Source organism: Xenia sp. Carnegie-2017, unplaced genomic scaffold, assembly GCF_021976095.1.
Source record: "Xenia sp. Carnegie-2017 unplaced genomic scaffold, XeniaSp_v1 HiC_scaffold_6, whole genome shotgun sequence".
NCBI classification, from domain to species: Eukaryota; Metazoa; Cnidaria; class Anthozoa; order Malacalcyonacea; family Xeniidae; genus Xenia; species Xenia sp. Carnegie-2017.
In genome coordinates, this window is record NW_025813526.1 from 6,364,724 (window position 1) to 6,392,331 (window position 27,608).

The window sequence follows — 27,608 nt, forward strand, 5'->3', positions numbered from 1 at the left end:
ACTATTGATAGGTTGCAAAAGATTGAAATGGCAAGCAGCTCTGTGAAAGTTATGCAAGACCAAAGTGATTGGACAATCACAGATTCTATCATATTTTAACAATGGACGTAACACCAGGCGAGGAGTGAAATAAAACCATTTCTGCTCAAGCATAGCATAAACACAAATTTCATGCTGCAAGGCCGTGGCACAAGCGTACATATCCACTGTTTCTCCCCACGTACCGGACATAATGCTTCGCTCCAGATGCTTTTCTATCGATTCGTATCGAAATAAATGCGGTCGAAAAGTAGCCGGATTTTGTATTAAAACTTCGTTACACATTTCTCGAATGTGAGCAAAGTTTTCGTCGCTTTCACCGTTTATAGCCAACGCAACTGCTCGATAAAAGCAATTGCCGTCTCCACATACTTTTACTTCTTTTCTCCCAACTGGTAACGAATACCCATTACAACGAATAGCCATTATAATGGAAATAGGTGCTTTAAATTAAAAATTCTCAAAAATATCACTATTACAGATAAATTGCTAAAGAAATGTTTGCCCCCTGGCGATCCCAAAATGCATTGCAAAAACCGCGCAATTTTAAGGGAGACTGGCAACCGGCAAATACTCCATTTAAAACAATTTAGTGAACAAAATGGAACTAAATTTTTTTGATGTGTGAGTCCACTGCACAATGGATAGTGCTGTCCTTGCTTCGTGTAATGGTAGTTTTCAGCGAGCAAACATCTCAATTATGCTCATCAGTGGACTATTGTTGAGGTAAGAACATATAAAGCATATTTTATAGAAACTCTTTGTCATATACTTTCTGGTCGGTACCATTGAGCTCTATAAGACCTCAATGGAACTCAATGGTCGGTACTTACTTAGAATCAAGGATTCGAAGATGCCAATTTCGAAAGTATTTGTCGTCTTTATGAAATCGGTCGCATAAAATGTGAAGAAGGAGATGATGATGATGATGATGATGATGATGATGACGATGACGATGATGATGAATTGGTAAGTTTATTACTTTGTACTCTGCAACCAATCTCTAGTTAAAAAATGACATCACCATATCATTTTAGCAGAGTGAAGATTAAGTTGATGATTTGGCTGACTTTATTGTTGATGACGACGACACTGTACTAAGAGACCTGGGTGACATATCAAGACAGAATAGTAATAGTGAGAATGATAACGGATTACTTGATTCATATGATGAAAATAATACAATCAATAGTCATATAGATGATGATTTGGGTCACATCATTAATGGTGACATAAGCAGCAGTGAGGACAATGACGTGATGGTCAACAACAGTGACAGTGAACTTGATGCCAGTATGACATTTTTCTTGCTCATTCCAGTGATTCTACTGATTTGTCGTCCTCTGAAATGTCTGATTAAATGATGTTTTTGATGAAGTACATTTTCACTCACACTGTATTTATACACTAATTTCAAGATTCTTAGATACTTGAATTAGTTTATATTGTTTAATTTCATGTTCACTTTAGGAAGTGTTACTTAGTATGCTAACATAAAGTTGATCAAGATATGTTTGTCCACCGTCTTATTTTACTGAAAAATGTACAGCAATCAAAACTAATTTCAACATGACAACATGGCATGTTTTCCATTATATGTACTGATGTACACGAAGTGTCGTGCTTTCATGAAGACAGGTGAATTACAATAAAGGATAAGATAACTTATTAAGGTCCAGTCTGAGATGATAAACACCACAATCAAAACACTTTCGACAACAACATACAATATGCATTAATTGTTTGATACTCCATCGATCAAAATGAGTAATAAAAGAAATGTCGTTATATCTTTATAAAACAAAAACGAATTGGATAATTTTAGTCGTGAGAGTGAACATGTCAAGCTCTCTTATTGATATGGTGAAATGGCTTGAGTTCCCTTGAACGACTTAATTACTGTAAGTATATATATAATTACTAAATAGATAGCCCCGACAAAACCTTTGCTAGAACATAAGTAAGAGGATAAATTTTGCTAAACAGAATTCCAGGATAAACTGAAGAGCAAACCCTGACGGTCAGTTCTACAAGTTTAAAGCCGTATGTGAAATACGTAAAAACTTTCTAGATTTTACATAAATACATAAAAACTTTCTAGATTTTACTTTCTAGATTTTTCTATTATACATAAACGAACATTGACAAATTTTACTATGCTTTATTTTGGCCTTACACCCCGAAAATGAATCTGATAATTATTTTCGGACCTTTGTATTCTGTTAAAGACACTGCAATATTGCTAAAATTTGGATTTTTTTTATTTTTGTATAAAAAGTTAGTAAATTAAATAATAGTTTATAATAGTTTAAGCTATACCAGCAACCACTATCATGTAACTGATCCTAATTCCCTAGGCTTTTGTGACGCTGAGTTTGAAAGCTCTAGTATAAGCCTTCTGCCAAAGCTTTCCCTCAACTTTCGATGATCAGCTTTACCAACCAGTGCATGATGAGGTAGGCTGGCAATAAGGGCAACTGATTGCGAATATTGTATTAGTTTAAAATATTGTATTGTATTAGTGGCTCTCTGGTGCTTACCAGAATGTGTTATATACAATAAACCAGAAAAAGTGCTGACTGATGTCAGCACTTTGCAAAATGACTAATTTGCAAAATGAAGTATCAAGTAATTCAAGATGGCGTTCGTTTGACGGCTATATCGACTATGGTTTTTATTTTAGATCTTGGAGTTTTATGGCAACAAATCAAGATGTTCCAGGTGGACATAAATCGAGTTTTTACAAGACCTCGATACTCGACTGAAATGTTCAATTTGTAAACTCCCTTTGAGGAATCCACACCAAACTTCTTGTGGTCATCGTTTTTGCGAGAGTTGCATTAAAAATGTTATTGAGAAGTATGATTATTTTGTCCTTGCGATAAACCACACATCCCTGTATTTTCCCCAGTTTTTTAGTAACTAAGGTTCAACAATTCGCTTAGGCGTTAAAAATTTTGTGATGAATTATAAGAGCAATTTCGCATAAGAGAAAATTTGATGCTGTGCTTTGGTAAATTGTCAGTTGGAATATTAAATCGAAATTATTACACTTCCGCTTTTCAATTTAACAGTCAAGCTGTAAGTTTGAATTAATTTTAAATTCATACAGTATCGTAATAAAGAAAAATTTTCCGAAAATGCTCATGCTAAAAATGATTTACTTCTGTATCGTGTGTAGATATAAGTATTAAAAACGTTTAGCAATTCGTGATAGGAAAATGATCAATACGGCAACGATCACTCTCATGACATTGCATGTAGGCGCTGGAATCTCATACATTTTTCAGAAATTTTTCAATAACAGAAATGATGACAATTTTTGACAGTTTCATCGCAGCTTTCGCGATATTCATGTACAACAATTCTTCGTGAAACATAAGTTTAAAATGAACCTTGCTAGACATTTCTTGATGAAAACATACGTATGAGCCTTATTTTACTAGGGGATGTATGAAACTCGGCACTTCTTTAATTTTAAACATTTCAGGGTTTTAATAATAAAGTTCAAAATTAGATAGATCCATGGATGAATTGTTACGATATTAGTCCGTCTATCCATTAAACTTCTTTTTGAACAACTGTAACGCTGGGAAGGGCTGAAGGGGAAACCCCTTTTACTACTTATACAATTTTTGTTGACGCATTCTTCTCACTTAATATAGCGGGGACCAAAAGTGTCCAGAAGACGGCACTGTACTTACTCTCGAAGATATATTCCCAGATACATTTTGTAACCGTGAAATTTTGGACCAACATTGTTATTGCCGCAACAAAAGTTTGGGTTGTAAGTGGACGGGAATGTTTAGAGCAGAAAAGGTGAATTATTCATTAATTGAAATACTTTTCCATACCTTTACGTACCGTGTTTTTTAAGTGGCAAGCACATTTCTTTTGATTACATGGACATTTATCCACAATCAGCTCCCCAATATATCGACGTCTGTCTTCAATCTCCTCCTCAATGTGTGGACATTTATCTATAAATGATAGCTTAAAATGAAATTAATGTTATGAAATATTTTTTTCTCTAACGTTATGTAGCATTTGTTTTTCCTAGTCCTCAATTGGATGACCGACTTTGCGTTCACCAATATACCTGTTAACGGCGATATATTTGTTGGTTTTTCTTTTTCTTTAGGATCATCAAAAAGAATGTTTATACGTGGAACAGACCTGTCCAAATAATGGTTGTGAATTGCGATTATTGCGGCGTGATCTTGAAGAACATATGGCAAAGGATTGTAAATTCAAAAAGATTCCTTGTCAATATTCCTTGTCAATATGTGAGCTTTTAAATGTGCGAGATTATAAATACATTTATCACTTTGCGAATGAACAAATGTTTCGTGTTCAATATAATGTTCTTTTCTTTATTAATATCTTAGGAACATCTTGAAACAACGTGTCCAAATTTTCCTTTGGATTGCCCAATTTGTGGTCAGAAAGTGTTACGTTGTAATATGGAAACTCATTTGCTAAACGATTGTCCTAAGGCGGAAAGTTCTTGTCTTTTATTTCCCGATTGCAATTTTCAGGTTACTGGCACATTTTAGGAAATAGGATGTAATTTAATTATAATTGGCTTTCTCCAACCAATCAATGTCTTATTGAATTTAATGTTCTCCAAGAATTCGCCTAGATTTTGTTAAATCGCTTGGAATTTCCCTGAAAAAACTTTAAAAAGTAAATGAAGTGGCGATGCATTTTAAAGATTTCAAACGGTTAATTTAGGGTTCAAGATCAGATCTTAAGAAGCACATGTCTGAAAAACAGATCACCCATGTTACCATGTTGAATGGCTATATAAAAACGTTAGATGGACATGTGAAGCAGCTGGAAACATCGACAACAGCTATAACGGAAATGCAATCAAGTGTTGATGAACAGTTGAAGAACCATCATAAAGAAATTGTCAAATTTCATGGCGATCTTGAGGCCTTACGTGCTTCGCATGGGGGGAGTTCATCATTTAGAGCAGCAGAAAGTTCACAAGCCAACGAAAATATGTCACGTGGTGCAGGCAAACCCGACGAGAAACCACGTGATGATACAATTCATGATCAAGCTGAAATTGATAACATAAAAAGACGCTTAACTAAACTGGAAGAGCAAGTTGCTAGTTTCATTTTGAGGAAGCGTCACTCTTTTAATCGAGTACAGGTGGGGATTTTGAGAGATTCGAAGGGTGGATGGCATTATTAATCAAAGGCAAAAATTTTTGATGAAGTCGAAAGATCGCGGAAACTTTGTTAATGGTTATTGGCAAAAGCATTCAGGATCAACTTTCTATTTGTTTTAAGAGTAAAATGTGCAGCAACCGCAAAGAAATTCAACATCAATTTCAATCTACTTCTTTTCAGTTCGGTGGTGGCGATGATGAAACAGTATCAGATCTTGAGAGACGGATTGCTTCCTTAGAACATCAAAACTCGTTGAGTGAAGTCCAGATTGCTGATCACGACGTAAAACTGAATAGGTTGGATAGTACATCTTATGAGGGCACTTTCATTTGGAAGATTGAAGATTTTGGACGAATATCTAATGAGATATACAAACAGGACGTTCCTTGTCAATCTATAGGTAAAATACAGTGATTGTAATTCGTCAGTTAAGAAGAAAAGGCGTTATTTTCAAGTCTTGATCACTGTAATTAATTTTTATACCTAATGAATCATTTCTTTTTGAGTCTTGCATTTCCTTTACACGACGCTAAAGGAGCCAGAACTCTCCCCACCCCACCCCGTTAATCGTGTAAATTAATCAGAAAAAGATTAATCCCCGTTAATCAGAAAAAGAGATCCGTTTCGGGAGGGAGCGAATGTTAAAAATTTTTCTCAAAGTGGAAGTTTTGACAACCAAAATCCGCCATTACCGCCATGTTTTTGACCACGGGGTCCAGGCCCCTTTGCCCCTCCAGGTCTTTTAGAGCTCAATGAGTCGTACTCTTGCTAAAACTCCCTAATAACTCAATGGTGATCACATGGCCTGCAGCACAATTTATTCAAGGTGTCCATGCCACGTGATTTCATTAGAGAGAATAATTACTACTGATCTTAATATCTTCCTGGATGTAGTCGCTATCGTTACTCAATCACTGCTTGTCAAATAAAGCAGATTTATCATAAATATTCATATTTACAAAAACTCATTTAAAAATATATGTATGTTTTTCATATATTAGGAAACAGGAATGGTCTTAAAACTCTTTTCGAGATGCACCTAATTGAAGTGAAATGTTCAACACCAAGGCAAGAATCTTGCTGTCATATACTTTTCCATGTACCAGTCAAGATCGGTTCCATACAATCAATTTTTCCTATCTCTTTCAAACGTTCCACGAGACGTTTACGCGAAAATTTCTTTCTATTGTTGATCATTGACAATACTTTCTCAGCCTTCTGGAAGTCATCTTGGTAAAAAGGGTTGCGTTGAATGTTATTTCTTTCTTCCTTAGCAATATCCATAAGACCGGCGAGACTGTCCCAGTCTACTCCAATGCGTCTGCTAAGCCGATATGTTTCACGCGAGCTTAATCGAGTGTGACGTAATGTTACGTCATCATCAGGAGAGCTTTCGTTAGAGCTCACTGTATCAACATTCTTAAACAAAAAAAAACGAAATGTAAAATGACCTATAAGGTTGTCTATTTCAATGATGCACTAAACACGTATTGGATATATACTGGACACAAAAATATATATTAAACTACAAGAAGACAACCAGCTAAAGAAGGGAAGAATATTCAAAAAACAAACGAAGAGGAAGTTTTGTGTGAAGCAAGCTCTTTGCGTATAAATCCAGACGATATAATAACGTTGAAAATAACTTGTTTTCAAGTTTAATTTGATTTTCAATTCTTCTAGACTTTATTGCCCGAGAAAAATTGTTTCAGCAGATGGGAATAAATTTCTAAACAAAATACCTCTTTTACATCAAGTAGGATATCATCATAACCCAGTTCTTTCAAACATTTTTTCAGCATATTTCGACTAAAATTATGTTGCTCGTCGTAAATAGCAAGTATCTTCTCAGCCTTGTTAATACTGCCCGGATAGTCAATGTGATTCCGTCGAATTTCGTCTCGTTTATTATATGGGATATCTAAAAGACCACCAAGGCTGTCCCAGTCCATTGCAATTGTGTGTGAGGATTAGTTCAATTTCGCAGATTTAATTAAAACATCCTGTGTTTCAGCATTCCTAAAAATTGTAGTCAATACTACATGAAGACGTTCTATGACCTCAAGCATAAGGCAAGTACAGGCATGTAAAACGTCTAAAAAAAATCATGTTGCTGTATGTTAAAGATATTTCCATTTGATAATTAAAGTTTGCAAGATTTGCGCTGGTCATAAGAAACAGATATGCATTACGATAAGAATTGCTGTCAGGGAAGTTCGAGAAAATTAATTAGATGAATAAGAGAAGGACGATTTTAAAATCACGACAAACAGGAATAAAATAAGAGAGTCATAGTATTAGACAAAAGTATGAGCATAACAGCTATTATAGAAAGAAAAATCAATGCGTGTTTAAATATATAAAAAGTAACTGAAAACCATCAGTGCAATCAGTTAGATATATTGGCAACAGTCAGTTAAAGCCTCACTAACAGTAATTAATAGCAACACATAGGGAAAGAAGTTAACTAAAAATACGCTCTGAAACTTGTCTATATATTGGGGATAAACGAGCTATAGCGCGTGCCGCACAATTCTTGTAACTCGCGTTGAAAAGCTTTCTTGGAATAGTGCTGAAGGCCACGCAAATGAATCCATATAACTTTGAAGTCGTCGACGCATGCTTGTCGCATGTTTTAGAAGCATTAAATAAAGTAGCTATGACAATGAATCGAATTCTGCAGTGAGATATTTTTAACAAATAAAATTATTGCAGATACAATTCAGGTAGTTATTATTTATTGCATTGCATCTTTAACTCGGGTTAATTTTTTTACTCTTTAAAATTTTTTTTACATCTTTAACTCGGGTTAATTTAGACACTCGATCTGTGTCGTGATGAATGATTTGATCGTAAATCCCACATAATTATCTCCGGATAGACAACTCATATAATTTGTCTACTCATGCATTGGACCGTCCATAAGAAAGCGTCGGGAAATAATTAGGAAAAACACAATTTGAAGTTGTCAAGACAAGCTGAATACACAAAACCTTCATTAAAGTGATTATTCATTAACCTATTCATCAGCATGGAAGAAAAAAGTTCAACGATGATGTCATGGCAATAATTTATATAATCAGTACTGAGTTATTGTGAAATTTGATTTTACATGTAAAGCAAAAACTGAACAATTTTTCTTTAAAACATCATTTCAGTATACACACAGTATACCATAACGTTTAATAAATTAAAGCTTACCACATGGGGTAGATGTCCATGCAAACTCCTGTCTTCATCATTTATATAAAAGGATTTTAAAGTTAAGGTAAAAAACCGTTGCTAAGGCGTTGCTATGAACCAAAAACTATAAGAAGACAACTTGGAAAGCATTTTTCCTAAATAAACTGCGCTAATAAACTGCGCTAATACCCTTCAAATCTGCGTTGAAAGAGAAAATGCTTACATATTAAGACTTTTTTTATTTAGTTTGGTCAAAAAATGAGCTTGCAGTTAATAGTGGTTGGAATCATGTTGATAAGGACATTGGACTGTACATTATACATATTGTAATTTATAGAGAGAAAAGAGGTGTTTTTCTTGCAACTGCAAAAATGAAACGCTTTTTTGAAATGAAAGAGAAAGTCTTTTACTCTCTAATCTATTGACAAAATCATTGCTATATCAACCCATCACGAAATCTTATGTAAAGTTTTCAACTTCCCAAAAATTAAGATTGAACAGCATATTGATTAGCGAATTCTCTGGTAAATTTCTCATACACTGAGCCACAGGATATCTCTCACATGATCACTCAAAAGAAGGTTTATATAGATCAATCAATATAGATTCAATCCTGTGGTATCAACGGTAATCTTTATGAACACCGTATCGTCCCGTATGTAACCGCCCCTTTGAAGCGCAGATTTAGGTACAAAGAGAGGACAACCGCTGGCAATATTCATGTTACTTCTGGGTCGTTGAAAACTTGAGCTGTTTGGATCTGGTCGAAAGCTGTCAACGATATGCTGGTCTCCATTCTGATCAATTAATTTAAAAGTTACTTTCTGTCGAAATGGCCAAGTCAATAGGGCATCGTAATTACCACGCATGAGCACAAAGAAAAGAGATAGATGTGTGTTCTTTCCCATTCCATCACCGTTTGGGTATACTCTCGCGCATGCCTAAATATACATAAACAACAAATGGTGGTTCCACTTCCGGGAACGTCCAACTATTAACGTTTAGCGATTAACGGGTTGGGGTGGGGAGAGTTCTGGCTCCTTAAGCGTCGTGTAAAGGAAATGCAAGACTCAAAACGAAATGATTCATTAGGCATAAAACTTAAATACAGTGATCAAGACTTGAAAATAACGCCTTTTCTTCTTAACTGACGAATTACAATCACTTTATTTTACCTTGTATCCATAACGGCCAACGTAGAACTGTGGACTATAGATTGATAGGGAACGTCCTGTTTGTGCATCATTTGATATTCGTCCAAAATCTTCAATCTTCCAAATGAAAGTGCCTTCATAAGATGTACTATCTAACATATTCAGTTTTACGTCGTGATCAGCAATCTGGACGTCACTCAACGAGTTTTGATGTTCTAAGGAAGCAATCCGTCTCTCAAGATCTGATACTGTTTCATCATCGCCACCACCGAACTGAAAAGAAGAAGATTGAAATTGATGTTGAATTTCTTTGCGGTTGCTGCACATTTTACTCTTAAAACAAATAGAAAGTTGATCCTGAATGCTTTTGCCAATAACCATTAACAAAGTTTCCGCGATCTTTCGACTTCATCAAAAATTTTTGCCTTTGATTAATAATGCCATCCACCCTTCGAATCTCTCAAAATTCCCACCTGTACTCGATTAAAAGAGTGACGCTCCCTCAAAATGAAACTAGCAACTTGCTCTTCCAGTTTACTTAAGTGTCTTTTTATGTTATCAATTTCAGCTTGATCATGAATTGTATTATCACGTGGTTTCTCGTCGGGTTTGCCTGCACCACGTGACATATTTTCGTTGGCTTGTGAACTTTCTGCTGCTCTAAATGATGAACTCCCCCCATGCGAAGCACGTAAGGCCTCAAGATCGCCATGAAATTTGACAATTTCTTTATGATGGTTCTTCAACTGTTCATCAACACTTGATTGTATTTCCGTTATAGCTGTTGTCGATGTTTCCAGCTGCTTCACATGTCCATCTAACGTTTTTATATAGCCATTCAACATGGTAACATGGGTGATCTGTTTTTCAGACATGTGCTTCTTAAGATCTGATCTTGAACCCTAAATTAACCGTTTGAAATCTTTAAAATGCATCGCCACTTCATTTACTTTTTAAAGTTTTTTCAGGGAAATTCCAAGCGATTTAACAAAATTTAGGGGAATTCCTGGAGAACATTAAATTCAATAAGATATTGATTGGTTGGAGAAAGCCAATTATAATTAAATTACATCCTACTTCCTAAAATGTGCCAGTAACCTGAAAATTGCAATCGGGAAACAAAGGACAAGAACTTTCCGCCTTAGGACAATCGTTTAGGAAATGAGTTTCCATATTACAAAGCAACACTTTCTGACCACACATTTTTGGGCAATCCAAAGGAAAATTTGGACACGTTGTTTCAAGATGTTCCTAAGACATTAATAAAGAAAAGAAAATTGTATTGAACACAAAACATTTGTTCATTCGCAAAGTGATAAATGTATTCTCGCACATTTAAAAGCTCATTTGATAGTCGAATGCCACAATATTGACAAGGAATCTTTTTGAATTTACAATCCTTTGCCATATGTTCTTCAAGATCACGCCGCAATAATCGCAATTCACAACCATTATTTGGACAGGTCTGTTCCACGTATAAACATTCTTTTTGATGATCCTAAAGAAAAAGAAAAACCAACAAATATATCGCCGTTAACAGGTATATTGGTGAACGCAAAGTCGGTCATCCAATTGAGGACTAGGAAAAACAAATGCTACATAACGTTAGAGAAAAAAATATTTCATAACATTAATTTCATTTTAAGCTATCATTTATAGATAAATGTCCACACATTGAGGAGGAGATTGAAGACAGACGTCGATATATTGGGGAGCTGATTGTGGATAAATGTCCATGTAATCAAAAGAAATGTGCTTGCCACTTAAAAAACACGGTACGTAAAGGTATGGAAAAGTATTTCAATTAATGAATAATTCACCTTTTCTGCTCTAAACATTCCCGTCCACTTACAACCCAAACTTTTGTTGCGGCAATAACAATGTTGGTCCAAAATTTCACGGTTACAAAATGTATCTGGGAATATATCTTCGAGAGTAAGTACAGTGCCGTCTTCTGGACACTTTTGGTCCCCGCTATATTAAGTGAGAAGAATGCGTCAACAAAAATTGTATAAGTAGTAAAAGGGGTTTCCCCTTCAGCCCTTCCCAGCGTTACAGTTGTTCAAAAAGAAGTTTAATGGATAGACGGACTAATATCGTAACAATTCATCCATGGATCTATCTAATTTTGAACTTTATTATTAAAACCCTGAAATGTTTAAAATTAAAGAAGTGCCGAGTTTCATACATCCCCTAGTAAAATAAGGCTCATACGTATGTTTTCATCAAGAAATGTCTAGCAAGGTTCATTTTAAACTTATGTTTCACGAAGAATTGTTGTACATGAATATCGCGAAAGCTGCGATGAAACTGTCAAAAATTGTCATCATTTCTGTTATTGAAAAATTTCTGAAAAATGTATGAGATTCCAGCGCCTACATGCAATGTCATGAGAGTGATCGTTGCCGTATTGATCATTTTCCTATCACGAATTGCTAAACGTTTTTAATACTTATATCTACACACGATACAGAAGTAAATCATTTTTAGCATGAGCATTTTCGGAAAATTTTTCTTTATTACGATACTGTATGAATTTAAAATTAATTCAAACTTACAGCTTGACTGTTAAATTGAAAAGCGGAAGTGTAATAATTTCGATTTAATATTCCAACTGACAATTTACCAAAGCACAGCATCAAATTTTCTCTTATACGAAATTGCTCTTATAATTCATCACAAAATTTTTAACGCCTAAGCGAATTGTTGAAACTTAGTTACTAAAAAACTGGGGAAAATACAGGGATGTGTGGTTTATCGCAAGGGCAAAATAATCATACTTCTCAATAACATTTTTAATGCAACTCTCGCAAAAACGATGACCACAAGAAGTTTGGTGCGGATTCCTCAAAGGGAGTTTACAAATTGAACATTTCAGTCGAGTATCGAGGTCTTGTAAAAACTCGATGTTATGTCCACCTGGACCATCTTGATTTGTTGCCATAAAACTCCAAGATCTAAAATAAAAACCATAGTCGATATAGCCGTCAAACGAACGCCATCTTGAATTACTTGATACTTCATTTTGCAAATTAGTCATTTTGCAAAGTGCTGACATCAGTCAGCACTTTTTCTGGTTTATTGTATATAACACATTCTGGTAAGCACCAGAGAGCCACTAATACAATACAATATTTTAAACTAATACAATATTCGCAATCAGTTGCCCTTATTGCCAGCCTACCTCATCATGCACTGGTTGGTAAAGCTGATCATCGAAAGTTGAGGGAAAGCTTTGGCAGAAGGCTTATACGAGAGATTTCAAACTCAGCGTCACAAAAGCCTAGGGAATTAGGATCAGTCACATGATAGTGGTTGCTGGTATAACTTAAACTATTATAAGCTATTATTTAATTTACTAACTTTTTATACAAATATAAAAAAATCCAAATTTTAGCAATATTGCAGTGTCTTTAACAGAATACAAAGGTCCGAAAATAATTATCAGATTCATTTTCGGGGTGTAAGGCCAAAATAAAGCATAGTAAAATTTGAAAATGTTCGCTAATGTATAATAGACAATGTAAAATCTAGAAAGTTTTTACGTATTTCACATACGGCTTTAAACTTGTAGAACTGACCGTCAGGGTTTGCTCTTCAGTTTATCCTGGAATTCTGTTTAGCAAAATTTATCCTCTTACTTATGTTCTAGCAAAGGTTTTGTCGGGGCTATCTATTCAGTAATTATATATATACTTACAGTAATTAAGTCGTTCAAGGGAACTCAAGCCATTTCACCATATCAATAAGAGAGCTTGACATGTTCAATCTCACGACTAAAATTATCCAATTCGTTTTTGTTTTATCTTTATAAATATATTCTATACAACGACATTTCTTTTATTAGTCATTTTGATCGATGGAGTATCAAACAATTAATGCATATTGTATGTTGTTATCGAAAGTGTTTTCATTGTGGTGTTTATCATCTCAGACTGGACCTTAATAAGACAGTCACCTGTCTTCATGAAAGCACGACACTTCGTGTACATCAGTACATATAATGGAAAACATGCCATGTTGTCATGTTGAAATTAGTTTTGATTGCAGTACATTTTTCAGTAAAATAAGACGGTGGACAAACATATCTTGATCAACTTTATGTTAGCATACTAAGTAACACTTCTTAAAGTGAACATGAAATTAAACAATATAAACTAATTCAAGTGTCTAAGAATCTTGAAATTAGTGTATAAATACAGTGTGAGTGAAAATGTACTTCAAAAACATCGTTTATGTTGAGTCATGCTCATAAACCACAAAAACATGTTAAGGAAATAGAATGTGCGTAGTTTAGTTTATTAATGTATCCGTTCCCACACGGTTAAGAGCCAAGGAACAGTTATTGACCTTAGTTAAATTTCCTTATATACCATATATAGCGTAAACAGAGGAACTACTCCTGCCAATAATATTATTTGTTGTTTGTAATAAATAGTATAAATACTGCTTTGTGAAATAATAAAAATCAGTTCGATCATTAAGTTCACTCGGGGTTGTTACTCAAGATATAGAGTATACTAAGAAAGTGATATGGCGAGTAACACGAACTCAACAGGTTATGGGCCCAGGAGAGGTTTGCTTTTCGATGGAAGCGAAAGCAAATACGAGTTATGGGAAGTTAAATTCTTGGGCTATATGCGTCTCCAAAAGTTGTACGACGTATTTATTGAATCTGGAGATGAGAGAGAAGAACCAGCAGCTTCAAAACTGGCTGACGCTTTTGCAGAATTGGTCCAATGCCTGGACGATAGAAGTTTGTCCCTTGTGATTCGGGAGGCGAAAGATAACGGACGGCGAGCGTTAGAAATCCTCCGACGTCATTATAAAGGCAAAGGAAAACCGCGCATCATCTCTCTTTACACAGAACTCACCTCGCTGAAGAAAAGTGACGACGAGACTGTCACAGATTATATATTGCGAGCGGAACGATCGGCAACAGCCCTAAGAGAAGCTGAGGAGACAATTAGTGATGCGCTACTCATCACGATGGTTTTGAAAGGTTTACCAAGCGTGTACGACGTTTTCACAACCGTAACAGTTCAAAGAGAGGGAGAAATGACATTTGCAGAATTTAAGAACTCATTACGAAGTCAAGAGGAAAATTTAAAATCATTGTCGCCGAAAACTGAGGGAGGAGACAATGTTATGTTTTTGAAACCAAAATTTGAAGGAAATTGCTTCAAATGTGGGCGAAAGGGACATAAAAGTGCACAATGTCGAGTGAAGGGAAACAAGTGGTGCTCTATATGCAAGACCAAGACCCACGACACGAAAGACTGCCGAAAGACTAAAGAAACGTCAAAATCAGCGAAAGACGAACAGCGTAGTGACGGTGCACAGCAACACTCCTTTGTATTTGTGTCAAAGGACGAAGAAGAGACCGCTGAAGCAGACACAAAGGATACGGATCAGGCCAACTTTACTCTACTGGTGGACACAGGAGCTACGAGCCACATCATCAACGATAAGTCAAAATTTATAGACTTTGATAGTAACTTTAATAGTAAGGCGCATGTAATTGAATTAGCAGATGGCAGTAAAGCCAACGTAGTAGTCGGTAAGGGTACTGCGGAAGTCAAATTAGTTGACTTGCATGGGAATACGCAGGATGTATTATTAAGTAATGCTTTATATGTCCCATCTTACGATCAAAATATATTCTCAGTAAATGCTGTTGTAGAAAAGGGGGCAAAAGTCAAATTAGATAAGCACGATAAGCATGTACAGTGCCCTGATGGCACAACGTTTGGAATAAGACAAAAAGGCAAACTTTACTATATAAATAGCATATCATCTTCGAATAAAAATGCATGTTCTCTTTACGAGTGGCACAGGGTTCTAGGTCACTGAAATTACAAGGATGTTAGGAAACTAGAGAAGGTGGTTAAGGGGATGAAAATCACAGACTTGAGGGAAGTTGAGTGTGAAGTTTGTACGCAAGGTAAAATGTGTCAGACAAAAAGTAAGCAGGAAGATAAGAAGGCGGGAGGTCCTCTTGAGTTTGATCACACAGATCTTGCAGGTCCTATAGACCCGGAAGGAAGAGAAGGGTTTAGGTATGCGTTGTCGTTTGTTGATGATTATTCAGGATTGAATATGGTTTATTTCCTTAAACATAAAAGTGACACACCACAAGCATTAAAACAGTTTTTAGCAGACGTTGCGCATACGGAAATGTGAAGCGCATAAGAAGCGATAACGGTACTGAATTTACAAGCGAGAAATTCAAGTCGATTCTTAGAGAAAACAAAATTAGGCACGAAACCAGAGCACCTTATTCGCCACACCAGAACGGCACGGTTGAGAGATCGTGGCTAACTTTATTTAACATGGCTAGGTGTCTTTTACTAGAAGCGGAGCTACCAAAATCCATGTGGACATATGCTGTCATGGCCTCTGCTTATATTAGGAATCGCTGTTTTAATTCGAGATTAAACAAAACTCCGTTTGAAGCGTTTACTGGCTCAAAACCAGACTTAAGTAAAATGCACGTTTTTGGTTGTGTTTGCTATGGATATTCACAGAACTCTAGAAAGCTAGACCCTAGAAGTAAACAAGGTATCTTTGTAGGGTATGATAAAAATAGTCCAGCGTATCTAGTATATTATCCTGAGATTAATAAGGTAGAACGTGTAAGATGTGTTAAGTTCTTCAGGGAGGGTAGCAGGGAAATGCCAGAATTAGATGACGAAGAACTTGCACCCCAAATAACAAAACTGCATGAAAGAAATCCCCAAACAACCCAAGAAGACATTAGTACTCCAGAGACAGCTGGAGAATCTAGATACCCCACTAGGACAAGAAGTAAACCCAAATATCTTAATGAGTATGTTACCGGGGAGATTTTAGGGGAGGATACAGTCTCATATACCGTTGATTATTGTTATAGAGTATCCAATATCCCAACGACATATTCCCAAGCAATAAGCTCTGACGAAAAGGTAAAATGGCAAAAAGCCATGAGTGACGAAATGGATGCGTTAATCGAGAACGATACATTTGAACTTGTCCCACCCCCAACAGACAGGGACATAGTTGGGGGGAAATGGGTATACACAGTAAAAATAGGGCAAAATGAGGAAGAAACCCATAAAGCCCGTTATGTAGCGAAGGGTTACTCGCAGACACCCGGTATTGATTATAACGAAACTTTTTCACCAACTGCCCGCATGAGTTCAATTCGCGTATTGCTTCAACACGCTGTTCAAAATAACATGTTGTTGCATCAAATGGATGTAAAAACAGCTTATCTAAACGCCCCAATAGATTGCGAGATTTATATGCATCAACCCGAAGGGTATGAGCAAGTAGACAAAAACGGTAGAAAGTTAGTGTACAGATTGAAGAAGTCTTTGTATGGACTGAAACAAAGTGGTAGAAATTGGAATAACGTATTACATGAACACTTAATCGGGAAAAATTTTAAACAATCATTAGTCGACCCATGTGTCTACACGACCTTATCATTGTTGCGAACAATGATAAGATTGTATGGGTAGACGACCTTATCATTGTTGCGAACAATGAAACATTAATGCAGAGTGTTAAGAGAATTTTATGTGAACGCTTCAGAATGAAAGATTTAGGAGTATTGTCATGGTTCTTAGGAACTGAATTCAAATGTTCTGAAAATGAAATTACAATGAGCCAGCGACAATATATTATTAAGTTACTAACAAAATTTGGCATGTCGGAGTGTAAACCCAAACCTACCCCATCATCTTCCAATACAAATAAAATGTTGCAAGATCAATCGCCTGAGTTAGAAGATCCGAGTCTTTACAGACAAATTGTCGGTAGCCTTATTTATGTTATGACAGGTACTAGACCTGATTTGTGTTTTATCGTAACAAAGCTATCTCAAAAGATGTCAAAACCGACGGAAGCGAACTTAGTGGAAGCAAAGCATGTCCTTAGATACTTACAGAATACAAGCGATCAAACAATTACTTTTAGAAAATGTGAAAATGCTTTAAAATTGGTTGGTTTTTCTGATTCTGATTGGGCTGGCGATGTAGATGACAGGCGTAGTATTTCAGGTTACGGTTTCAGATTGAGTGAGAACAGTGGTTTGGTTTCTTGGAGGAGTAAAAAGCAGTCCACAGTTGCTTTGTCAACTTGTGAGGCTGAGTATATGGCATTGACGGAGGCTATTCAGGAAGCAAAATTTCTGAAACAATTGTGTGTTGATTTGCGTATTTGTAAGAGTGGTGAACGTGTAGTGTTGAACGTTGACAATCAGGGTGCAATTAACTTAGCTAAGAACCCAATGTACCACAAAAGATCAAAACACATAGATATTAAATATCACTTCATAAGGAGTGAAATAAGGGCTGGTAATGTAGAGATTGTATATGTAGCGACACATGAAAATGTGGCTGATATATTTACGAAAGCTGTAAGTAAGATTAAATTAAGTAGATTCAAAACATTTATAACTGGTAAATAGATATTAATTTGTAATTTAGTTGATGAGCTAGTGGGGGTGTTGAGTCATGCTCATAAACCACAAATACATGTTAAGGAAATAGAATGTGCGTAGTTTAGTTTATTAATGTATCCGTTCCCACACGGTTAAGAGCCAAGGAACAGTTATTGACCTTAGTTAAATTTCCTTATATACCATATATAGCGTAAACAGAGGAACTACTCCTGCCAATAATATTATTTGTTGTTTGTAATAAATAGTATAAATACTGCTTTGTAAAATAATAAAAATCAGTTCGATCATTAAGTTCACTCGGGGTTGTTACTCAAGATATAGAGTATACGAAGAAAGTGATATGGCGAGTAACACGAACTCAACAGTTTAATCAGACATTTCAGAGGACGACAAATCAGTAGAATCACTGGAATGAGCAAGAAAAATCTCATACTGGCATCAAGTTCACTGTCACTGTTGTTGACCATCACATCAATGTCCTCACTGCTGCTTATGTCACCATTAATGATGTGACCCAAATCATCATCTATATGACTATTGATTGTATTATTTTCATCATATGAATCAAGTAATCTGTTATCATTCTCACTATTACTATTCTGTCTTGATATGTCACCCAGGTCTCTTAGTACAGTGTCGTCGTCATCAACAATTAAGTCAGCCAAATCATCAACTTCATCTTCACTCTGCTAAATGATATGGTGATATCATTTTTAACTAGAGATTGGTTGCAGAGTACAAAGTAATAAACTTACCGATTCATCATCATCGTCATCGCCATCATCATCATTGTCATCATCATTAACACCATCATCATTAACACCATCATCATCATCATCATCATCATCATCATCATCATCATCATCATCATCAGAGTAATTCTATGAAAACCAAAACATCACAAGAAAACGTATGATTAAGATTAGTGGGCATAATTGTGCAAAAATTGTCCGTGTCGTGCATGAAAACCTAGTAAAATCTTTGCACAAATTTTCCTTTTTTTAATGATAAATATAGACTTTTCTTTCTAATAAAACGTATTGACAAAAAGTGACCTTGATCAATCGTTTGTATTTTATTTAATAGTAAAAATTCTTACCAGAACACTAGACCCAACAAGTCACGAAAACAAATTCAGAAATTAAAAGTACAAAAGTAATGTTCTATAATTTCTTTTAATCGTTGTATTTACATTGCTTTACCATTACCTTAGAATTGCAAGTCCGGTTTAAAATAAAGCGTATTCACTACCAAGTAAGACATTTGAATTTTACGAATCATTTCAGTATAAGAAATAATTGAAAATCTGCATTCTGCGGTATATATATATTTAGGCTATCTTCTACCTTAGGCTATCCTGCTCATCTGTCATTGATTATCATTAAAGATTAATGAATATTGTCTACTGATGAGCATAATTGAGATGTTTGCTCGCTGAAAACTACCATTAGACGAAGCAAGGACAGCAGTATACATTGTGCAGTGACTCACATATTAAAATTTAGTTACATTTTCTTCACTAAATTGTTTTAAATTGCAGTTTGCTGTCTTCCTAGAAATTTTTTAATTAAAAAATTTCTATTACCGCCTAAGCTTGCTGAAACAAAGCCACTCAATGTTAGCTTGTCTTTGGGGTAGGTAAAATCTCACATCTACAGTAGACACGAAAATAAAGAAGCAAAATAATAATGATCACGAAATTATTTTATTCGTAAACATCCCTTACACTAGTGCATATGAAATCATTCAATCGTAAAGAAATAATTTAAAGAGTTTGCCATCACACTCCTTGACATTGCTTGATTTTTCTATCTAATTTCTACACTTAATTTCTATGTAAATAAAAGTTTAAATGGTTTAACCATGATAATTAAAATAATAAAAGTAAAAGTACGATTAAAACTATTCTATTCAAAATGCTGTGTTAAAGTCAGTGTGTAATGTTGTTGCCTTATAAAGGCAAGTAAAATACATTCACAAACTGTAGCATAGATGCCAAGATTCAAGTTTGTTCATGGCAAAAGATTACGTACACAGACACAATCATAAAGTGTTCGGTTTAATACTGTTTAGAGATCAAATCTAGATTATATAACGAAGAACAAAATAAAACTTTATAAATGTAGTAACAGTCTTTACGTACTCTAGTTTTATTAACGACGATCGCCAGTTCTAAAGGAAATTTATAATAAGATTAAACTACCGTAATAAGAGAAAGAAAAACATGTGTTCGGAATTTTTTAAAAAAATATTCAACAAATGAATCTATTTTTACTTTTTCTTCAACCATCAACTAATGACGTCGAGCTTTTGTGGATCATTTTCAAAAGATAAAACTTACTATTCCTTCTTTTCATCTCCTTTTTTTGTCATCGCATTTCTTGTCGTCTTTTTCCTCGACAGGTGCCAGTTTACTCTTCATATGAGTAATGGCATATGCAATTGGTGCAGGACGATTTTTGTCTGACTCATCAGAGGAGTATAACTAAATAAAAACATACGTATATACTGTCATTGTATATGTATATTTTATCAGCTTCAAAATTTGTAATCTAGACATAATTCTTGTTCAAAATTGAAAGTTTCGCCGGATTGTAAATAGCTAATACCTTCATAAATTCTGAAGAAGGCAGGAAGCATCGAGTCGAAAGCTCAATATAATTATATATAAAAATCCGGAGAAACTTTCAATGTTTAACGATATATTTTATCATATATACATAAGATGTTAAAATATACATAGGTCTTTTATACATCGTAAATGACCTAATAAACACAGGACGTTAAATAAATGAAAAAGCAGCCTAGAAAGGGGAGGGGGGCCTTCAATTGACACAATGAGTTAAATAGAAAGACGTTTACATCATTCTCTATCACCATATTGTGAGAAAATAAAAACAAAGTCAAGACTAAATATACGGTTTCTTAGCCCAATCGATAACCCACTGTTAACAATGGCAACGTGTGGGGTGCGACTATTGGAGTCAAAGCGTTTATTAGAGAGAATCGTCTCATATAAAATCAAGTTTCAATGAAGCAATTCGTGCGTATTGTTTTCAACTGCGTTTACAGGTATTTGGGGATCATGTATTGCTGAATTGTATAAATTCCAAATGTCGCGGGTGTTTTCAAATATGAGCAGTTTTTTTTAACACCCCGCATAATCTCCATGATGCATTCAAAATCATCACCACAATCCAACAAAAACAAAATAAATGCACAAATCCTATTTGTAAATAACAAATGACAAATATCCACAACAAACCGGATTTCCTTCTCTATTTTTTCTATTGATCGAGGCATATACATGTGGTGGTGCTTTACTTGTTGGTGGTTTACTTTCATCACTTGTTATTTACTGTTTCATATTGATTACCAACAGATTCATAAGCATTTTCTCTCAGTTCTCCAGCCACTTCATAATGATTAGGTTGGGCATTATTAGCTCCAGCTAAAGGTTCAACACCATTTTCACCACTGCAACATTAACAACCATGATTAAATTTTGAACATGCTATTGACGAAATCCGAGAAAAACTTAAATAGCAACAAAAACAGTTACTCAAAGTTCTTCACAGCACGAACAATGAGACGTTGTGAACTTAATTATACACGACCTTCTCACATTATTTTACGTTATTTTCACCACGGCGCCAAATGGCCCGTCGTGTTCGATATTTCCCCTTATAACTGATACATGTGACAAAAACACTATCACCATTACAAATTATACAAACACAATTAAAACAAACAATTCACTTACTGGTATCCATTTTCTACAAATAAAAAAAGACAAAAGTAGATGGTTAATAATTTGACATAAACGACAGCTTTTAAATAAAAAAGGAATTCTACTCAACGTTTCCAACCATGAAAACTTCTTATATGAATGTTTTATGAATGTTTTATGCAGTGCGGTGTTTGAAATTAAAAATTAATTAAAAATTCTTATGTTGAACTTACTTTGCTTTGATTTATAACAGCAGAAAATGACAACGACTAGAATGGCGACAAGGAACAACATTCCAACGACAATACCAATGATAAGACCGATGTTTGATCCACTGTCCCCATCTTTGCCGACTGTAGAAAAGGAATTAGTTGAGCGACATTACAGAAATATTTGTGAGCTTTGATAAATTCTATCAAACAGTGTTATTAATAACTACTAGGTCAAACAAATATTTTGAAATAGCCAAAAGACAGACTAAAACAGTTGTTATAAGCAAAAAAGAAACACTAAAGTTTGTTAGATGCTTTCCAAAAATGACAGTTCCACTTGGAATTAACAACAGAAAACGTTAAAATTACCGTTATTAGTGGGAGCGGAACTAGTTGATGGCAAAATGGTCATCGATGAAGACATTGTCGGCAATGAACTGGAAGAACTTTGTTGGTCTAGCACAATGACAGAAATGGTTCGCATTAGAATTACATCATTAATGAAATTCTTTTATTCTGTTTTTTATAATATATTAAAACAGAAGAATCATCACGAAGAGTCATCGTGATGACTCTTAGGAAGAGTCATCACGTGCTAAAACACGTCAGCAAAAGGGGTCATCACGAGCTAATACGTGAACAACTTACAAGGAACAATGTTCGGATAGCGATTCTTGGATTGATTCAAATGACGAGCAGACGCTTCAGATACAAATGTCATACCGGGATCAATGGACTAAAAATAAATGATTACATCACGACAGAACAAACATAAAGTACACTTGTAACGTAATCATAGAAATCAAAAGTAATCTTAAATCATTGTGTGTAAATAGAAAGGGGAAAAAATATGAAAGTCAGTGAATTTCTCATAATTTCTCTTCGTTGTAACTAGCTACTTCAGACATCCAAAATGACTTCAAACATCCAAAATGAAAATCATTCCGTCGAATGCGGCCCTCCTTGGTCACAAGCAGTCCTCCACAATCGCATGCAGTCCTCTATGGTCACAAGCAGTCCCCCTCAGTCGCATGCAGTCCTCCTTGGTCACAAGCAGTCCCCTCAGTCGCATGCAGTCCTCCTTGGTCACAAGCAGTTCTCCTTGGTCACAAGCAGTCCTCCACAGTCGCATGCAGTCCTCTATGGTCACAAGCAGTCCTCTATGGTCACAAGCAGTCCTCTATGGTCACAAGCAGTCCTCCTTTGTCACAAGCAGTTCTCCTTGGTCACAAGCAGTCCCCTCAGTCGCATGCAGTCCTCCTTGGTCACAAGCAGTCCCCCTCAGTCGTATGCAGTCCACCTTGGTCATATATAATACAATTAACATGAAATAACATGAACCTCATATTCTCTGGTGAAGCGGTTGTCTGAACGTAATTCGTCTATAGTAGAGCGAAGATTGCAAACATCAACTGGAGGGTGTTCACGCATTCCTAAAAAACGAGAAAAATTCATGTTGAAAAATTTTATGGATGAAAAAGACCCCCATAAATTTTCATAAGTGTACCGTGCAATTATCTCAAATGCATTTCTAATATCCCTAGATGTTCATATATAATCGTAAAATACAACATAGTTCAAGTAGAGACGTGACCTTCACTTGCTAAATTTAATCGCTGTAATTCAACTGGATCTTTAGTTGTCATCATCATAGGTAATTCTTCATCATTCACTGTTTTTTTCAGAAATTTAAGTCCATTTCTACGTCGCTTTGTACGCCTAAACACAATAACAAAAAAAGAGAACTTCAGCGTTTGTATTTTGTACAAAATAACGTTTTTATTTAGCTGTTACACTGCACTCTTAAACAAGAAACATACCTTCGACACAAAAGACATGCAAGAACCAAAACAATCAGAACAATCAAGACGCCTAATATTGGACCAAGAAGCCAAATACTAAGACCATTATTATTGTTATCGCTCTCCAAAGCACTGACGACAACAGCTGAAAGATGTACCAATAAATAAGAATATTTTACAATAGCTGACTCATCATCAAAAAAAGTATATAATTTGGATTATAACAAAATATCATAAAAAATATCTCAAAAGAATAAATAATTTGGTAATCATCGTTTAAGACTCGTTTTAAACGATTAAAAAAACGACTATTGAAAACACGTCAAAAACACTTACGGATAAACTTTACTGGTTCCGTAAATTTTGTCGTCGTACCAAGACAAAGCTAAAATAAAAAAGTGTAAAATACAAATTTACTTGAAACACAGAATTTGTCAAATGTACTGTAATCATCACGAAACATTGGTTGTTAAAATGACATGCACACGTAAATGCCACACGAAATGGCATCGCGCGCGATGTTTGTATCGTTTACACAGACAATGTACACGAATGCATTCAACATCATACGACACGTTGGTCATCAGACAATACACGTGCATTGTCATACAGTGAGCAAGTATGTTTAAAAGCAACAGCTGATGATAACGATAGTTATTACAATGTACAGAATTTTAATTTTATCCGTAAAAATTACCCCTTTATCACTAAGTACGCAGGATTTGACAGAAAAAGCATAGTAATGACCATTTATTAATGGCTTGTTTATGTAACCATTCTCAATTTCTCCTCTGCCAACTTTAAACATCAAAGGCACCAGGCCAGCTTCGACTTTTGCCGTAACGTACACATTGCTATTATGCATGCTTTCATCCACAGTTCGTCTTGTTCGCGAGCTTTGAATTTCGTTAAGATTTTTCCTTGCTTCTGATAAAGTCTTACCAAGACTAGCCACATTGATCAAATAATGACTAAAAATGCAGTGATATTTATGCAGGAAATAGAACCATTTTGGTTAATTTAAATTGCCGAAGGATCTTATAGTAAAGCAGAGAAATCGTTCAAAAATAGTTGCAGATATGTGATTTATTTTCTAAACACCACATACATAAATAGATACCTATGTACATCTTGTAAAGAAACTTTGACAAAAGAACCGAAAAAGGCTCAGATTTGTCATTAACAACTATCAAAAGTTGTGATGCCGTTCATTGTCGTGCTGAAATGACAATAATCATTGCTTGCATTAAAAAGTTCCCGGAAAAATTCTCACATGCCATGGACGTAAGACATCATCAGCTTGCTATCAGCCATATATGAATACCTATTTGTATAAGATGGCAAGTCTTCGTGGTTTTTCAATGAACTTCTTTACTACCTCATCATGCAATGTGTTGGCGTCTTCTTTCTCTGACAGTATGTCTTTGTGAATGGAAATCCTGCAAAGAGAACTAAAACGTCCTTGGCTCATAGTATTTCTAAAATAATTTTTTACCCTCTTCAAACAAGAAAATGACCTCTCAACTGAAGCACTTGTAATTGAAAAAACCCCATTTATCTTTAACAGTTTTACAACTTCTGGAATACTAGATTGAAGATGGAACTGAAAATATATTTCAATAGTTCATCGCATGAATCACGGTGAAAGTCTTTATCTCTGTAAATAAAACAAAGTTGGCTAACTAGCATTGGTATGTCAAACATATCACCATAAACCTCCTTTAGAAGATTTATCTTTCTGAGGGCACTTCACCTTTCCACATCTTAAAACACCCTAGGGTTAGCAAGGTCAAAATGCTCCATATCCTGAAATCGCTCAGTCAGCATAGTCACAATTGTGTCAAGAATTTCAAAATACATTTGTTTGTAATTATGCCGTTGGTCATACCTGGTTACTGGTGGTCCCACTTTCTCAACAGCCAGGTCGCACACCTGACAATATTCTGTATCATTTCTCAGAGAAGCAACAAAGGCCTTGAATCTCTCAACCCTACTCACTCCATAATGAAAGTCAGTGTCCTTGTCTTGCAAGATAGAATAAAGTATGGATGACTGCTCAAGAATTCTATGGAAAACAAGTACCAAGAAACAAAACAAGAAGCCATTAAGGTAGCCAAGTAAACCAGTAACCTTACTTAACGTTTCATCATCCCAACCTATTGGATTATCAGTAAGATTTTCAAATATGTCTATCAGTTTCTCATAGTTAGAATGCAAGACATTGATGACATTAGCCCTATAATATCATCTTGTGTCACCAGGACTAGGAAACTCTAGCCTATGGGATGATAGTAAAGCTTTTCTTTGGGGAATTGCTAGTAAAGGTGCAGAAAGCACTAATATTAACAAAGAAAATATTTGCTGTCTTTCAATGCTGTCTTTCAATGACACTTTCCCTTTGTCCATTCGAACAACTACACTCAATTGTTCTTTGGTAGAATCATCAGTTGCCTCATCAACCTGTATACTTAAGAAAGTGCAGCAATCTATTTCCTTTAAAATCTCATCCTCTATTATCTTATCAAGACAATCAATCAAATCATTCTGAATATCAGGAGAGACTCCAGTAAACCGCCCTCTCCCAGCAAGGTGGGTTTCAGCAAGCCTTCCATGTAATCGCCTTTCAAAAACAGAATCCATCTTGGCAAAACTTTCAAGTAGCTCTCTATAATTTCCTCTATTCATGCTGCCACTAGATTCATCATGCCCCCTAAATGCAAGCTCTTGCCTAAACAAGTATAAAACAGCTTCTGTTATGGTTTTCAACTTTTCCTTGTTTTGCCTTACCTCCTGGTTATGACGCTGAATCTCTTCACGTCTGGCTTGTGACATGAGACAGTCGACATGAGGCTGAAAACCGTATGTCCTCCAGGTCTTGTAAGCACCCATGTGCGATTTTGCCTTCTCATGCTTCTTACAATCGGATAGGAAATATCGATTTCATTAGCCGAAGCCATTGTAATGTAAGTTATCACGATTTCCGAACGTATATTTCGAAAGCTCAAACTTCAAGTCACGCTTTTGAAAATGAGCACGACTAGATGTTGTTAAACGTTTGAGTGTGTTCACAGCTACTCTCAACCAATCAGATTACAGATATTCCCACTATAGATTTTACTACTTGGTCGGGCTGAATTTTCAGAGACCGACTAAACTGCTAGTCAGACTGTTAACGACAAAAATAACAGCTAACCCTTCACTTTGATGATACAAGTATGAAACTTTCTCACATTCTTACTATGCCTAGTAACACAAAATTTTGATATAGGGCCAGCCCATATTTTACATTTAAAACGAGTTCTGCGAATGTCGTGTTTGATGACGTCATCGGCATTAAAAAAAAAAGTTCAGAGAAATCTGCAATTTCCCTGTATATTCTTATACAACAGCTAAAGACGATAGAAAAACTATATTACAACTTTTTCTTTTGGGCAATACTTTCCCAAATATTGTGCATGCAATATTCTGAAAAGTGCTGAGTCAGCACTTTATTATATATATATATATAAAGTGTATAACAATGTGCCCTCCGGCTTTCACCATAGTGCAATGATAAATCGTATCGAAACAATGAAGAACATTCAATTAAGTTTCTTTAAGATTTATTATCTTACTTGTGTTAGCATTCAGAATAACCTAATTGATTCTCAACTTGTGCATAAAAATCGTACGCACTGACCAACCATAAAGTAATCTATTAGAGTTATCTATTAGAGTTTATTATTTACATGTTATTTATACTATCTGTTATTACATCGGTAATTACAATGACGTAAAGGAAAGTCGAGCTTTCCTTTACGTCAATAGCAGTACTCACTCTTTCATCGCGTTTCAAGTTCTCACGCGTTGCAACAAAAAA

The 27,608-nt window shown here is 35.3% G+C and overlaps 3 protein-coding genes and 2 long non-coding RNA genes across 5 annotated transcripts; 2 read left to right on the forward strand and 3 right to left on the reverse strand.

Annotated features, from left to right (window-relative positions):
- Positions 1–754: 754 nt before the first annotated feature.
- LOC124458169 lies at positions 755–1,412 on the forward strand. Its single transcript, XR_006953046.1, has 3 exons — positions 755–765; positions 877–1,008; positions 1,077–1,412. It is a non-coding gene; the product is annotated as an uncharacterized LOC124458169 (long non-coding RNA).
- Positions 1,413–2,770: 1,358 nt separating this feature from the next.
- LOC124457012 (TNF receptor-associated factor 5-like) lies at positions 2,771–6,242 on the forward strand (the record flags this gene model as incomplete). Its single annotated transcript, XM_047007312.1, has 7 exons — positions 2,771–2,898; positions 3,705–3,858; positions 4,181–4,339; positions 4,428–4,577; positions 4,774–5,154; positions 5,403–5,518; positions 6,224–6,242. Coding segments are annotated over 7 exons (1,107 nt in total), but the record flags the coding sequence as incomplete, so codon positions are not given.
- A 2,644-nt stretch (positions 6,243–8,886) lies between these two features.
- LOC124457014 (TNF receptor-associated factor 3-like) lies at positions 8,887–12,559 on the reverse strand. Its single transcript, XM_047007313.1, has 7 exons — positions 12,340–12,559; positions 11,380–11,533; positions 10,893–11,057; positions 10,658–10,810; positions 10,033–10,461; positions 9,581–9,832; positions 8,887–9,346 (listed from the first exon to the last, which is right to left on the reverse strand). Exons 1-7 carry the CDS (start codon positions 12,501–12,503, stop codon positions 9,002–9,004), a joined length of 1,662 nt encoding a protein of 553 aa, XP_046863269.1. The 5' UTR covers positions 12,504–12,559; the 3' UTR covers positions 8,887–9,001.
- Positions 12,560–22,556: 9,997 nt separating this feature from the next.
- On the reverse strand, positions 22,557–24,716 carry LOC124456792 (receptor-type tyrosine-protein phosphatase delta-like). The gene is made up of 6 exons (XM_047007131.1): positions 24,447–24,716; positions 24,086–24,134; positions 23,768–23,894; positions 23,542–23,666; positions 23,289–23,380; positions 22,557–22,683 (listed from the first exon to the last, which is right to left on the reverse strand). Exons 1-6 carry the CDS (start codon positions 24,612–24,614, stop codon positions 22,576–22,578), a joined length of 669 nt encoding a protein of 222 aa, XP_046863087.1. The 5' UTR covers positions 24,615–24,716; the 3' UTR covers positions 22,557–22,575.
- A 101-nt stretch (positions 24,717–24,817) lies between these two features.
- LOC124456793 lies at positions 24,818–25,337 on the reverse strand. Its single transcript, XR_006952468.1, has 2 exons — positions 25,128–25,337; positions 24,818–25,073 (listed from the first exon to the last, which is right to left on the reverse strand). It is a non-coding gene; the product is annotated as an uncharacterized LOC124456793 (long non-coding RNA).
- Between the last annotated feature and the right edge of the window lie 2,271 nt (positions 25,338–27,608).

What these genes read in the sequence shown, in the direction of transcription:
- LOC124456792 (XM_047007131.1), bottom strand. Translation starts at nt 24,614, where the DNA reads ATGCATAATAGCAATGTGTACGTTACGGCAAAAGTCGAAGCTGGCCTG. An exon ending in GCATGTCTTTTGTGTCGAAG is followed by an intron (nt 23,667 to 23,767) that starts GTATGTTTCTTG and finishes TATTGTGTTTAG; the next exon opens with GCGTACAAAGCGACGTAGAA. An exon ending in ATTAAATTTAGCAAGTGAAG is followed by an intron (nt 23,381 to 23,541) that starts GTCACGTCTCTA and finishes CTCGTTTTTTAG; the next exon opens with GAATGCGTGAACACCCTCCA.
- LOC124457014 (XM_047007313.1), bottom strand. Translation starts at nt 12,503, where the DNA reads ATGGCAACAAATCAAGATGGTCCAGGTGGACATAACATCGAGTTTTTA. An exon ending in GAATGTTTAGAGCAGAAAAG is followed by an intron (nt 11,058 to 11,379) that starts GTGAATTATTCA and finishes CTTTTTCTTTAG; the next exon opens with GATCATCAAAAAGAATGTTT. An exon ending in TTGGCCGTTATGGATACAAG is followed by an intron (nt 9,347 to 9,580) that starts GTAAAATAAAGT and finishes ATGTATATTTAG; the next exon opens with GCATGCGCGAGAGTATACCC.